At 41.6% G+C, this 15,959-nt stretch overlaps 1 protein-coding gene across 1 annotated transcript in view; it reads right to left on the bottom strand.

The window, feature by feature from the left end:
- LOC148476867 (sulfotransferase 1C2-like) overlaps positions 1-14,791 on the bottom strand; it is a 41,876-nt gene extending 27,085 nt beyond the window's left edge. Inside the window, exon 1 of the mRNA XM_088457469.1 lies at positions 14,620-14,791. Coding sequence (XP_088313595.1) covers positions 14,620-14,657 — 38 coding nt within the window. The 5' untranslated portion in view covers positions 14,658-14,791. The remainder of the gene's footprint in view (positions 1-14,619) is intronic.
- Between the last annotated feature and the right edge of the window lie 1,168 nt (positions 14,792-15,959).

Raw genomic sequence — 15,959 nt, 5'->3', positions numbered from 1 at the left:
CTTTTTAAGGGGCCAAAAGTAATGGGACAAACTAAACAATCCTAAATCTAACTTTCACTTTTTAATACGTTGTTGCAAATCCTTTGCAGGCAATTACAGCCTGAAGTCTGGAACGCATAGACATCACCAGACGCTTTGTTTCATCCCTGGTGATGCTCTGCCAGGCCTCTACTGCAAATGTCTTCAGTTCCTGCTTGCTCTTGGGGCATTTTCCCTTCAGTTTTGTCTTCATCAAGTGAAATGCATGCTCAATCGGATTCAGGTCAGGAGATTGACTTGGCCATTGCATAACATTCCACTTTTTAGCCTTAAAAAACTCTTTGGTTGCTTTTGCAGTATGCTTCGGGTCATTGTCCATCTGCAGTGTGAAGCGCCGTCCAATGAGTTCTGAAGCATTTGACTGAATATAAGCATATAATATTGCCCGAAACACATCAGAATTCATTCTGCTGCTTTTTTCAGCAGTCACATCATCAATAAATACAAGGGAACCAGTTCCATTGGCAGCCATACATGCCCACGCCATGACACTACCACCACCATGCTTCACTGATGAGGTGGTATGTTTTGGATCATGAGCAGTTCCTTTCCTTCTCCATACTCTTCTCTTCCCATCACTCTGGTACAAGTTGATCTTTGTCTCATCTGTCCATAGGATGTTGTTCCAGAACTGTAATGGCTTTTTTAGATGTTGTTTGGCAAATTCTAATCTGGTCTTCCTGTGTTTGAGGCTCACCAATGTTTTACATCTTGTGGTGAACCCTCTATATTCACTCTTGTGAAGTCTTCTCTTGATTGTTGACTTTGACACATATACACCTACCTCCTGGAGAGTGTTCTTGATTTGGTCTTCTGGGTCTTTTGGTGTTGCTGAGCTCTCCGGTGCGTTCTTTCTTTTTAAGAATGTTCCAAACAGTTGATTTGGCCACACCTAATGTTTTTGCTATCTCGCTGATGGGTTTGTTTTGATTTTTCAGTCTAATGATGGCTTGCTTCACTGATAGTGACAGCTCTTTGGATCTCATATTGAGAGTCGACAGCAACTGATTCCAAATGCAAATGTCACACCTAGAATCAACTCCAGACGTTTTACCTGCTTAATTGATAATGAAATAACGAGGGAATAGCCCACACCTGTCCATGAAATAGCTTTTGAGTCCCATTACTTTTGGCCCCTTAAAAAGTGGGAGGCACATATAGAAACCGTTGTAATTCCTACACCGTTCACCTGATTTGGATGTAATTACCCTCAAATTAAATCTGAAAGTCTGCAGTTAAAGCACATCTTGTTTGTTCACCACCACAATGGCTTTGAAATGAAATAGAGGCCAAAATATGAAAATTCTGTCAATGTCCCAATATTTATGCACCTGACTGTATATATATATATTTATAAGTCCACAAAGTGAAGGCACTACTCCTTGTTTCAATATTCTTATCACAAAACGTTTTTTTTATTCACCACCCAGTAAACACAACACAACACCATCACTGAAGCATATTGTCCATCCATTGAAAAAATGCATGTAAAGCAGTTCATGTAACAGTCAAGATACTTATGACATCAATGTCTGTCGACTTCGGTCCACTTCAGGGCCGTTCTAGACTCACAAAGACTTATCAACAATCCAGCGTGGTATACAGGTAAGGCGCAACAAACCCCCATATTAGCAGGACTTTTAAACCTTGTCCTTAATCTAATCATCATCTCACCTGTGTATCCCGGCTGGCGTGCGTTCCAGCCGTCTGCGCATGCGCATGTTTGGTTCAGTCTCCTCTGACTGCTCCGTGTTCTCGCGAGACAACAAGCTTCCAGCCCTCATTGATGACGCACACTTCCATGTGACCATCAAAACATACGGAGAGTTGGCCAGCGTCACTGCCTTATCATGGCAACTCAATTTGTTAACCCATGCACTAGCGCACTTATTCATATTATTAAGTGAGGGAAATCTGTTTATCAATCCCTAAGTTCTATTATCGCTAATCCTTACTACTGGGGGGTTGTATGCCTCACCTATAGTCCAAACTCTAGACATTATAATTATATCACTATACAATGTGAAATATCTCACCTTATACATTACAATAATGCTATCACTGAATATATTAAAAAACATATATTAAATATTAAAAAGATATATTCGTGCAAACCTATTAACCAATCTCTTTATATTACCTTAATTATACAAATAATGTATGCTTGAATCCTTATAGACCCATTTTCACTTTAGGAACCATAGTTAATTACTACATACACCAATATGTTATATTCACATATCTCCACATTAGATATGGATTAACAAGAAAAACAGACAGAGTATTTTTATAAGAGGCAGCGGTAGTTAATGTTCTCATTCAATCCCCTAGGGGCAATCGTATTGAGGTTAAAGATCCACCCTGCTTCTTTTTGCAACAAATACTTTTCACAGTCACCACCCCTTTCTAGCACTGGGACATGATATATTAACATGCTTTTCAACATCGATACGTGATGTCCCTTTTGCATGAAATGGCGAGCTACAGGTTTATCACTTCTACCATCATTGATGGCCTGCCTAATTGACATTCGATGATTTGCCATCCGTTCACGGAATGTTCTAACAGTTTTTCCCACGTAATAGAGGCCACACGGGCACATCAAGATGTAAATAACAAAGGTGGACGTACATGTTAGCCAATGTTTGATCCCAATTCTAACTCCTGTATGTGGATGCGCAAAGTCCTTGCCAGGGATCATGCTGCTACAAGTCGCACAGCCTAGGCAACGAAAAAAACATCTCAATTTCTTCCTTTGTAACCATGTGCCTTCCATTTTCTTGTGGAAATTTTTTGTTGGTTGCATAAATAGCTGTTTGAGATTTGGACCTCTCTTAAATGCTACTATTGGCTTCCTCGCCACATTTTTGAACGCCACACCTGTGCCAATTATTGGCCAGTATTTGTTTACCGCCTTTGCAAAACCTTTTGCTCTGGTGTTATACTGGGTGGTTACTATCATTCTGTCACTAGTTGTTTTTTCACTCCGTTGACTTTTCTCCTGATGAATATAACGAGCTCTACTCAAACATCTATTCACCACTTTTTTGGAATAGCCTCGTGTCAAAAATCTTTGTGCCGTCTCATTTAACTGTGTCTCTGATGATTTCGTCTCGGTGTTGTTACGTAAAACACGAATGAACTGTGACACTGGGAGGCCCTCTTTTAGAGCCTTAGGGTGGTGACTTGTTGCATGCAAAATTTTATTCCTGTCTGTTTTCTTCCGAAATAAAGTGGTTCCTAGTCTATTTTTACTCTTAAATATACATACATTTAAAAACTCTATCCTCTCAAATTGTATATTTTTCGTGAATTTAATTGGACTCTGTAACTCGTTTAATTCATCCACCATTTGGTGGAATGAATTTTCAGTGTCACGCCATAGGATCAGTATGTCGTCTATAAAACGAAAATAGTGCAGAATGCTGGGACCGTATTTTGGGTATATGTATTTACATTCATATTGTATCATGTATGAATTTGCATACACTGGCGCCAAATTAGAACCCATCGCAGTCCCAGCATTCTGCACAAAAAAAGAATCACCATATTGGAAATGATTATTTTCCAACACACAATAAATCATGTCACATAAGAAATCTACCGGGGGGCCCTCATAATCAGAATATTGCACAACCTCCCTTACTGCCTCCACACCTTGTACATGCGGGATCACCATGTAGAGTGATGTAACGTCTAGCGTAGCGAACCATAGATCTTCTGGAATATTATCGATGTTTTTTGATTTAGTCAACAAATCACGAGTATCCTTAATATAACTTCTACTATTGGAAATTATCGGCTGTAATAGTAAATCAACATACTGTGCCAGTGGTTGTAGAACTGAGGATCTGGCGGACACTATAGGGCGGCCCGGTGGTTGCGCCAATGACTTATGTATCTTCGGTATTGTATAAAAAATCGGGCATACTGGATGCTCCGTAGTTAATATTTTGGCTAAATACTCATCCAAGTATCCTGCAGACACACCTAGTTGAATTAATGTGTCTACCTTCGATTTTACCGATGATACTGGACTATTATTTACTTTAGTGTACACTTTCCTATCACAATTGTTCCTTGATTTCTTGATCATAATAGTCAAAGTCTAGCATAACCACCGCCCCGCCCTTGTACGCCAGTCTTATTACGATTTTATCATTATTCTGTAAACTCAAAATCGCTTTTCTCTGTCTAATCGTCAGATTATTGTATACTCTATGTCCAATATTCCCCTCAATATATTCCCTTTCCACCAATCGTAAGAATGTTTTAATGCTACCATTGGTGGAAACAGGATCAAATGTGCTGGAACAATTTCCCAGATTGATCTTCTGTCTACACATATCAGAGTCACTGTCTTTAAAGTATTCACGTAATCTTAATTTCCTACCTAATTTATATAGATCAACTGAAAAATCTAAATCTTGACCCCTAAAAGTAGGGACATAAGTAAGTCCTAACGCTAGAACTGATATTTCATCTTCAGTTAATTCATATTTTGATAAATTGAAAACATTATCTATCGTCGTCTTCGTCTGCTCCTTCTTCCACCTCCTCCCCCTCCGCGTATGGGACCTCTTTCTTCCTCTATACTCTCTACCTCTACCATTTGTGGGGTCCCTAAAAAAGGAGTATTACCACTTGGAGGTAGGCAACCACTCTGTTCACTCTCGGAAGAGGAATATGACGAATCCACTGAAAATGGCAGTCTACGTCTATTATTCCTAAATCTCTGTCTGGGTACCCCAGCACCATCACCTGTTAGCCACCGGTATACATTATGATTTTTAGAATCATTCTGTACTACCTCAAGTTTATTTCTCTTGAATGCTATAAGATCTTTTTTATATCTTTCAATATTTGCATTCAACTTGTCCATCCATTTTTCAGTTTTATCTCCACTAAATACAGTAAGACTTTCTCCCTTTATTACACTTAACTCATTTCTGGTATGTTTCAATTCCATGCCAACTTCTTCAATTACCAAGAGGATCAGGTCCATAGAGCATTTATTTAATACTCCCCACCATTTACTGCAAAATGTGGGGTTAGTACCCCCTATGGTGGGAATGTTCTGTATCCTGAATCCTCTTGGTATTTTTTTCTGCCTGTAGTAGTCTGATAAAAACTGGCCGTGGAGGACCAAATCAACCTCCCTTTTAGTTAGCCTTAACAATTTATGGTATACATCCACCGGTGTTTCTTCCGGGAGTTCCCCAAATTCCTCCTGCTCAAATAATACTTTCTCAGCGTCTGTATCAGTTAGACTCAATTGTGCATTTTCTGCCTGATCTAATAAATGCTCATCCAAAAATCTTGCTCCCCCTTGTGACATATTGACACACCAAATATCCCCTGGCGTGACACTCACATACAATTAAATCAGTTAGCACAACATTAAATTGTTTAGCACTATATATCCATTAAAATCTATTAACACATTAAATCCAGATGTTTAGACCTTCTTATTACCAGGTGAAAAAACCTTATTTCCTTATTCATCAAATTCTCTTGAAAAAATCAGCAGGGTGCAAAAAGCAATATACTGAACTATACATGTCCAACATTCTGTATACAATTGTAAGCTTATGCACTGTCCTTATATATTCATCCTGGGTGTGCTCTTTCATGGAAGTATCCACAATTGATACCTCTGCAAACAAGTCCACAAAGTGAAGGCACTACTCCTTGTTTCAATATTCTTATCACAAAACGTTTTTTTTATTCACCACCCAGTAAACACAACACAACACCATCACTGAAGCATATTGTCCATCCATTGAAAAATGCATGTAAAGCAGTTCATGTAACAGTCAAGATACTTATGATATCAATGTCTGTCGACTTCGGTCCACTTCAGGGCCGTTCTAGACTCACAAAGACTTATCAACAACCCAGCGTGGTATACAGGTAAGGCGCAACAAACCCCCATATTAGCAGGACTTTTAAACCTTGTCCTTAATCTAATCATCATCTCACCTGTGTATCCCGGCTGGCGTGCGTTCCAGCTGTCTGCGCAGCCTGGTGAGTGCTCCCTTTTTTTCAATTTATACTGTGTATGTGTATATATATATATATATATATATATATATATATATATATACAGTCAGGTGCATAAATATTGGGACATTGACAGAATTTTCATATTTTGGCCTCTATTCACCACCACAATGGCTTTGAAATGAAACAAACAAGATGTGCTTTAACTGCAGACTTTCAGATTTAATTTGAGGGTAATTACATCCAAATCAGGTGAACGGTGTAGGAATTACAACGGTTTCTATATGTGCCTCCCACTTTTTAAGGGGCCAAAAGTAATGGGACAAACTAAACAATCCTAAATCTAACTTTCACTTTTTAATACGTTGTTGCAAATCCTTTGCAGGCAATTACAGCCTGAAGTCTGGAACGCATAGACATCACCAGATGCTGGGTTTCATCCCTGGTGATGCTCTGCCAGGCCTCTACTGCAAATGTCTTCAGTTCCTGCTTGCTCTTGGGGCATTTTTCCTTCAGTTTTGTCTTCATCAAGTGAAATGCATGCTCAATCGGATTCAGGTCAGGGGATTGACTTGGCCATTGCATAACATTCCACTTTTTAGCCTTAAAAAACTGTTTGGTTGCTTTTGCAGAATGCTTCGGGTCATTGTCCATCTGCAGTGTGAAGCACCGTCCAATGAGTTCTGAAGCATTTGACTGAATATGAGCATATAATATTGCCCGAAACACATCAGAATTCATTCTGCTGCTTTTTTCAGCAGTCACATCATTAATAAATACAAGGGAACCAGTTCCATTGGCAGCCATACATGCCCACGCCATGACACTACCACCACCATGCTTCACTGATGAGGTGGTATGTTTTGGATCATGAGCAGTTCCTTTCCTTCTCCCTACTCTTCTCTTCCCATTACTCTGGTACAAGTTGATCTTTGTCTCATCTGTCCATAGGATGTTGTTCCAGAACTGTAATGGCTTTTTTAGATGTTGTTTGGCAAACTCTAATCTGGTCTTCCTGTTTTTGAGGCTCACCAATGGTTTACATCTTGTGGTGGACCCTCTATATTCACTCTTGTGAAGTCTTCGCTTGATTGTTGACTTTGACACATATACACCTACCTCCTGGAGAGTGTTCTTGATTTGGTCTTCCGGGTCTTTTGGTGTTGCTGAGCTCTCCGGTGCGTTCTTTCTTTTTAAGAATGTTCCAAACAGTTGATTTGGCCACATGGGTGACCACCCACAGCTTATGCGAGCGGCCAGGTGATGGTCGCGATGGTCAAGACATCGGGCTTGCAACGAGACCCTTACGGTAGAGTCTCGTGGCCGCAAGCCCCAGTGGACTTCCTGCTCTAATAGAGCAAGAAGTCCACCTACTGACATCACAAGTGATGTCAGTAGGGCCGCCCACAAACGGCAGGCGTTCCTGCAGGAACGCCTCCGTTTGCCCAGCCACCCCCCCTCCCCGCCTACAAAACAGGGCGAGCTGTCGTTCAACATCGACAGCCGCCCCGTTTGTTGCGAGCAGCGGAGCGAGTGCTTTTTGAGCTCGCTCCGAGGCTCACGCCGCTCGTGTGCACTGGCCCACCATCGACACGGTTGCGAGCGGGTTTGAATTAGGCCCTCTGTTCTGTACATGAACCACTTTGCTGTTATTATGTAATGCAGGGATGGGGAACTTCAGGCCCGGGGGGCCGTATAAGGGCCGCGGAATCATTTGATCTGGCCCTCTGAGCTTTTTTCTGCTAGCCTCATCTGGCTAACATAGTGCCTAAAATGGCACCCTGCAGCCAGAATCTATGCAGCAGTGCTGCCTTGAGTGTCCTTAGGATGCTTCAGATGGTCACACCGCTGCCCCTACAGTTCCCTGGAGCATCCTCAGGATGCTCCAGGCATCACTGTAATCACTGGCATCACCCCTGGACATTTGCATAGGAGCAATGAGAATTAGGGAATGTCACTTTCAAATTCTCATAGATGTAGATCAAGAGGGACGATTACCTGGTGACACTGTATACTTATGAATATTGTAACGAGCTATGTTATATAAGGTAATCGATGTAATGAGATGATTAGGCATTCAATTCTGTAGCCCAAAGCATGCTGCCGCTGCAACGATAGCTGCTGATATCATTGCTGATTTATGATGCTTGCTGAAAATATAAAGACATGCCCTTGTGGGTTTCATTAGGCTGGTTTGTGTGAAAAATGTGAATGCTTTTGCACCTAGGGGTCTTCAGGTTAAGTTAATCCTAATTTGTGCTGCCCCAGTTGGCTACTGGGTACTCCCAGGTTGATAAAAAGCTATCCCTAGATTGAGCTGACTTGGTACAATCGCAATCAAATAGACACACTGATTGATTAGGGAATTATTGGAAAAACAAAAGTTCATCAATTTCTAAATGAATAATAGACTACAAAGACAGAAAAAAATGACAATAGAAAGACAATGAGTACCAGCGAGATTTCCACCGGAAAAGGTGATTTCCACGCAAATCCAGAAGGAGCTTGCACATGGATGAGACAGAGGTATAGGGATGATAGTATGAAATATGTGAGAGAATGGTCTGAATTTATGAAACACTGTCTGCACTCTCTCCCGAGGCCCCTTTATTCCTTCTGTATTATCAAATATTGAAGAAAAAATGATCTCATTACGTACTGCTGAAAACAGATTAAATCAGATGAAATGTTTGAATCTATGGAAACATAAAAGCATAATAGCGCAGATAGCCACCACAATTGCGTCTCCATTATATAATCTGACAGCGTTAGCGCCGGGGCATAGGGACCCCTTGCAATGAGAAAACACTACCTTTAATCAGAAACGTGATATATCTGCAGAAACTACAGATGCTGCTGTATTAATAGAAACCCCTGGGCAAACAAAAGCCGATCACATCGGACTGTTCTTCTGACGCTCTGAGGATAATACAAACATAGAAACAGAGAATTTGATGGCAGATAAGAACCGCTTGGCCCATCTAGTCTGCCCCATTTTTAAACATATTGTTACCTCAACCCTTATTGATCCTTACTTCTTCTGAAGGATATCTTTATGTCTATCCCATGTGTGTTTAACTTGTTCTACTGTCTTAGCCTCTACCACCTCTGATGGGAGCTATTCCACTTGTCCACTACCCTTTCTGTGAAGTAATGTTTCCTCAAATTCCCCCTGAACCTACTACCCCACCAGTTTCAGAACATGTCCTCTTGATCTAATACTTCTCTTTCTATGAAGAATGTCTCCTTCCTTTACCTTGTTAAAACCCTTTATATATTTGAACATGTCTATCATGTCCCCCCTTTCCCTTCACTGCTCCAAACTATACATATTAAGATTTTCTAGTATTTCCTGGTACGTTTTGTGGTGTAGACCTTGCACCATTTTAGTTGCCCTTCTTTGTACAGTCTGTAATGTATTAATATCCTTCTGGAGATATGGTCTCCAGAACTGAACACAGTATTGGAGATGAGGACGTACCAATGACCTATACAGTGGTAATATCATTTCTTTCTTTCTGCTACTGATTCCTCTCCCTATGCAACCAAGCACCTGACTTGCCTTCCTCATTGCTTTGTTACATTGCTTACCTGCCTTTATGTCACCTGAAATAGTGATTCCTAGATCCCTTTCCTCTTCAGTACTTTCCAGTATGGTGCCATTAATATTATATTTATCCTTTGCATTTTTGAGACCCAAGTGCATGATCTTGCATTTTTTGGCATTAAACTGTAGTTGCCACGTTCTTGCCCATTCCTCTAGTCTACCTAGATCATCAATCATTTCTTTTACCCCTCCTGGTGTGTCTACCCTGTTGCATACCTTTGTGTCATCTGCAAATAGGCATAGTTTCCCTTCAATACCATTTGCAATGTCACAAATAAAGATATTAAAAAGCACTGGTCCAAGTACAGATCCCTGAGGTTCTCCACTGGTAACATTTCCCTCTAGAGACTGCACTCCGTTTACTACAACTCTGTTTCCTATCCAGCAGCCATGATCTTATCCATTCAACTATCTTTGTTTCCAATCCCATGATTTCCAGTTTATTTAACAGTCTGCGATGTGGAACAGTATCAAGAGCCTTTCTAAAGTCTATATAAGCTATATCTATTCCTCCCCCCCCTTTATCTATTTTTTTAGTCACCCAGTCAAAAAAGTCAATAAGATTTGTTGGACATGATCTCTCCCCCCAGTAAATCCATGCCCTTTGGGGTCCTGCAAATTGCGGGATTTGAGATATGCTATGACTCTTTCTTTTAAGAATGTTTACATCAATTTCCCTACTACTGATGTAAGGCTCACTGGTCGGTAGTCACTGGTTGGTAGTTGCTTGCCTCTTCCTTGCTTCCACTTTTGTGCAGTGGGACAACGTTTGCTCTTTTCCAGTACTCTGGAATTGCTCCAGTAGCTAGTGACTGGTCGAATAATTATGTTAATGGTGTTACCAGCACCCCTTTAAGCTCTTTTAGTATCCTTGGATGTATCCAATCTGGCCCCATTGATTTACCCACTTTCAGTTTTGAAAGTTCTTTTACGATCTTCTCCTCTGTAAATGTGCTTGTTCCTACCTAATTTTTCTGATTACGCCTGCAACTTAATGCTCTAAATACAGCAGTGTCTCCATCAATTTCGGTGTCCGCTGTTTCTCCTCTACCCGCTATGGTCCCACAATATATCTGTCAGGGTTCAGCCTAGGATCGGCTATCTCTTACCTCCGTGCCGCCTTCCCCTGACTTCCTTGTGGTCAGATGTCTGGTGCAGTGATGGGCGAGATGCTGAGTATTCTGCCTTAGGTGCTTTCTGCGGACTTCCATGGTCGGCTGTGTGTGTTGGGGATCGGAGTTCCCATCATGGGCGCCGCCATGACAGTTCTTCTCATGTGACAGTCCTCCTAACCAATGGTAGCATGATCTCAGTCAGCTGATGCTGTGCTCCAATTATCTGCTACCCCTGGGAGGACTAGCGGGGGCCATTAGAAAGTTGGCCGGAGCCAGTGCTGTGGAGCGGAGCTCCTGTGTAAAAGCGTCCCATACCTCAGGGATGTCGGTAAAGAGCTGCCTGCGTGAGCGGGAAAGCAGGACTGACCTGACATCGGTGTGCGGAGCAGCCAGAGGGCTGTGAGAACACTTTCGGGAGATAGCAGTGTCATCGGAGGGACCACCCAGCTACTTCCCTGGATGAGGTGACTGGTAGCTGGGAGGCTGAGGGGCGGTCCTGGGATGAAGACTATCCTGCCTTCCTGTGAGCCAAGTCAGAGGAGCATGGAGTGCAGAGGCGTGGCTTTCCAGATGGTAGGCTGAGCCGGAGGCGGTCCTGTGAGTACTACAGCCAGCCTTTATGTAAAGCACAGACGGTGTAATGGTTAGCATTACTGCCTCACAGCACTGAGGTCGTGGGTTCAATTCTCTGAGGTCGTGGAGTTTGTATATTCTCCCTGTGCTTGCGTGGGCTTCCTCCAGGTGCTCCGGTTTCCTTCCACACTCCAAAAATATACTGGTAGGTTAATTGGCTCCCAACAAAAAAAAAAATTATCCCTAGTGTGTGTGTGTGAGAGCATGTGGTAGGGAACATAGATTGTAAGCTCCACTGGGGCAGGGACTGATGTGAATGGCCAACTATTCTCTGTAAAAGCGCTGCGGTATATGTGTGCGCTATATAAATAACTGGTAATAAATAAATAATAAATAAAGCACACACCCCACCACCTCCAACACAGTGTCCAGAATCTGACAGGGTTCAATAGCTAGGATGCAATCATTAATCACCACCACAGTTATAGGCAGAAACTTTGTTATCAACTGCACGAGGAGCTAATTAATTACTGCAAATTGCCAGAGTTGGCAGTTTACACTCAGACATTAGCTAAAGTATTCCGTTGCAGGAAAACCCTTCAGGCAACAGTGTCCCAAGTTAATATTCGAGATTGGATAGGACTGCTGAGGACCCAGGCATTAATGGACAGTAGTAAACTCCTCTATCCATGCTACCAGTGACCCTGCAGCGTTTATGTTGAGGTAATGAAACCATTACACTGTTAAAGCTATCAGGAAAGTATAGCCAGAATAGCAACATTCTCACTGCTCTCGCAGGGGGACCAGCCAGGAGATATTGCCATTAGATTGCTTCAAGTAACTCTAATTAAGCCTATACAGCTACAGTTCGTTGGTTACCTCAGTAGGAGTGTTGCCTAAAACTGCATATCCAGGCAAGCTGCCAATATCACTTTGCAAGATAATTCACAAAGGATTACAGTGTTACCTTAATATTAGAGACAGGTGGCTGGAACCGTTTCTAAAGTATCAGTGCAGGACTTGCATAAATAGAGTATCTTCAGTGTCAGCACAGGCCCGGGCTTGCCACATACAAGCGTCAGCATCAGTGACAGCACCAGAGTTAATGCAGCCTTCATAATTACCACCAGGTTTCAGGGAGAAATAGTGACAACGCAGCTATTATTCAAACGTGCACCAACGCAACGTAAGAAGTTTCATTGGTCACTGTTGTTTTGTGAATTGTTAGTTGATGTATTACATGTATGATCTAACAACCGTCTTTTCAGCCTGAAGACAGAAGTGTTCCAGATTAATAAAATCTTGCTGGGAACAGAGTGTATTTATTGTATGTAATGTACTGAAATTTATCTTGTTGATGTGTTATCTACTGTACCAAATTGCTCTTTTGTGAAATTGTAATGTGTGAATAAATTCACCCAAATGTTCAGTTTATTTGCCGGTATTTGCTTTGAATAATTTGGGAGACTCCTGGATGAACCAGAAACCGTGTGTTTGGTAAGAAAACAATCTATTGTACCATACCAACACACCACTCATAGAACAGTGCACCTTTATCCGGGTGTAACACATTTAGCCCTTATGGCACTCAGGGTTCGTTTCAGACCCGCTCGCTAGATGTGCACGCTCGCACCCAGCGTATGCAAATCTGGCCAACCCACAGCAAGGCAGGCGATCGCACGGCAAGGCATTAGCATGCCTACTATGTCTTGCCATGCGATCGCTTTGAGTATGCAGATGCCCACTTGCTTGTCTTATACGCCCATTTGCACAAATCATCTCCAGGAAGTGTATGCAACCATCGGTACATCGGATGCAATCACAGTGCTTGAGGCAGACCATACCCTACCGCAAGCACTGCGAGCACTTAAGTGTAAAATCCAGCCAGGTGACGTGTACAATGACGCTGTCTCTTAATTATGCATGCCTCTAAAACGTGTAGTGATCTTTACTGTATGTTTTGAATTAACCCGTTCAGTTTTACAGACGTACAGGCCCGGAAGCGATACTGTTCCAGTATAATAAAACTTTATCTTATGCTCTATATTTTATATGTATTTAACTGTGTCTGCTTAGATACACCCCAGCTGTGTGCTCAGAAAAGTATCAGTATTTCTGCTGAAAATGTTCCCTGTTATTGAAACTATTGTGAATAAAATGCAAAGTGTTTAAGTACCAATTGGTGTGATACATTGTAAGCAGAACGAGATACTATCTAACACGTCACAAGGTAACTTGCAGAAATACACCTACTGCGTGCAGCTAAAGTGAGAGCTGGGAAGCTACCCAAAGCCCCGTGATACTCTGCGATTTCAGGTAGGGGTACTCCATACAACATGATGACAATATTGTCAGATAGAAAAACACTTAACAAAGCCTTGGATGGAGCAAAAGTGAACGGAAATAAAGTCCCAACCGATCAGCTCCTAACTGTCATTTTTCAAGCACAGCCTGTGACATGGCAGTTAGGAGCTGAATGGTTGGGACTTTACTTCTGTTTACTTTATCTCCATCCAAGGCTTAGTAAATAGACCCCATTATGACTTCACTTGGAGCTGCACACATTGCTGAGGCAACAGAAACAGCTACAGGCTGCACCACCCGTGGAACGCACTACAAGGGGATGGGCAGCCTACCAATGTTATGCCTGCAGTCACCTGCTATAAATGCGGATAACAGGGTCACATCAGCAAATATTGCAAAGTGCCTCCAATAGGCAGACAGGTCTTCCCAGGCGTTAGAAGCCAGGCATATCATACACAACCAGCCTGGAACCCAAGTATGGACTTCAGGATGGCAGCATGCCAAAGACAACAACAGCCACTCCAACAGCGGGTGCCTATATGGCACCGCCCATAAAGGACCAGGGTCAGTTAAGCCTTGGCCATCTACAAGACAATTGGAGTTTACATTGATAACATTTCATGTGAATAGCCAGGATGGGCCTGATCAGCCCAATATCGTTCTCTTTCTTCACCGCAGAAATTAATATACTTGATTTTTTTTTCATTGCAATTATATTCAGTGCAAATCCTAAATGTAACATATTTTACTAAATTCTGCATGGTGCAAATTTTTAAGGACTTTCTGTTTGATTTAGTGGCCATAAACCACCTAAACACTGATTAATTACTTTTCTATTTTTGTTTCTTTTCTAACACTACAACTCCAGAGTATAAAAAATATACAGTAAGCATTTATATTTACTAAGGTAAAAGGTGCCTCTACTAATACACACAATTGTATCATTTTATACAAAGCTTATTTATAAACGTGTCTAACCTTGTCGATTTTTCTCCCACGATGGAATTATCAGACATCCACGGTACTTCACACGCAGACAACAGTTTACTTTAAAATTGTTTCCTATTCCAGAGCTGAAAAGCTAGAAAGGAGCTTACACCTTACTAGGACAACAGGATTTTCTGCTTCATTGCCGACCGAGAGAAAAAAACTGTAACATTCTCTATTTTTCTTCCTCATTCTAGAAAAAAACATCTCACAGTTACGTCACAACTTGCAGATCAACATAACAGCGTGTATGAGAAAAATGCAGGTTATATGCGATGAGTTGACAGTGTGTGGTGCTATGACATGAGAAACTTTTTTAGTTTAAAGGTGACGAGTGGTTTGTATGAAAGCTGTGTGAATTTTTGTTTTTTTTTCCGCTCATTTCTGTGAGAGACAGAATTTTTTTACCGTTTTTTCCGCCTAGAAAAACGAAATATTAGTTCAAATATTTTTTCTTATTTCTCACAAACAAAAGGTTCTTATAACAAAAATAAGGGACGCCGTGAGTTTAGTGTATCCTTATTTATGATTGTAGTATTATATTTAGCTCTATTGAAACCTACATTTTTTCCTAAGCATAAACCACTTAGTTTTGTTGTAGATACTCATTTTTCTACTAATGGGAAAACTGATGTTTTGGTTTTTTTTTAGCAGTGTTTTATCATGGGTTTTGTATTATCCAATTTACAATAAGGGGTAAATTTACTAAGAATCGAGTCTGGGAGAGTTTGCTTTTTTTTTTCAACTTGATTAGTTTCACCTAAACTCGGGTGATTCGAAGCTCCTGAGACTCTCAAATTTACAAAGAAGTGAGTTTAGCTGAGAGTGAGAAGCCCGATGGTGAAGCAGAATGAGATTTCTCTGCCGGGTAGCAGGTTTTGCAGGAGATGACTCACCTGAGATTGCAGTGTCTTCTCTCCCGAGCAAGCAGCCTGCAGATATCAGTGAGATATGAGTAAGCTGCTTGTGCTGTATCTGTAAAAAAACGGGTTAAAAGTTTTAAAAAAATGACATAGGCCCCCTTCCCCCCCCTAAAGCTTAACCAGCCCCAGGCTTGCCAGCCTGTTCTGGTTTCTAAAAATACAGGGAACAAAATGTGTATAGTTCCAACACCAGGCTGCAGGGCCAGTCCTGGTTTTAATTATAGGGGGGAAAAAATTGCATAGGGTCGCAAGACGGGGATCTCAGGGGAGGTGGGGTCCCCCCAAAAAAGGGGTCCCCCCTCTCTCTTAACCCCAGGCTTGGTCTGAAGCCCGGGGCTCTTCACCGCACCCATGGAGCGTTGGGTACGGATGTAATAAAGTGGGGAAATTTAAGTAAACTATTGTATT

This window comes from Taudactylus pleione, unplaced genomic scaffold (genome assembly GCF_031769625.1).
Source record: "Taudactylus pleione unplaced genomic scaffold, aTauple2 ptg000762l, whole genome shotgun sequence".
Classification (NCBI taxonomy): domain Eukaryota; kingdom Metazoa; phylum Chordata; class Amphibia; order Anura; family Myobatrachidae; genus Taudactylus; species Taudactylus pleione.
The sequence above is the reverse complement of the archived record's forward strand: the minus strand, read 5'-3'. Positions and strand labels throughout refer to the sequence as shown.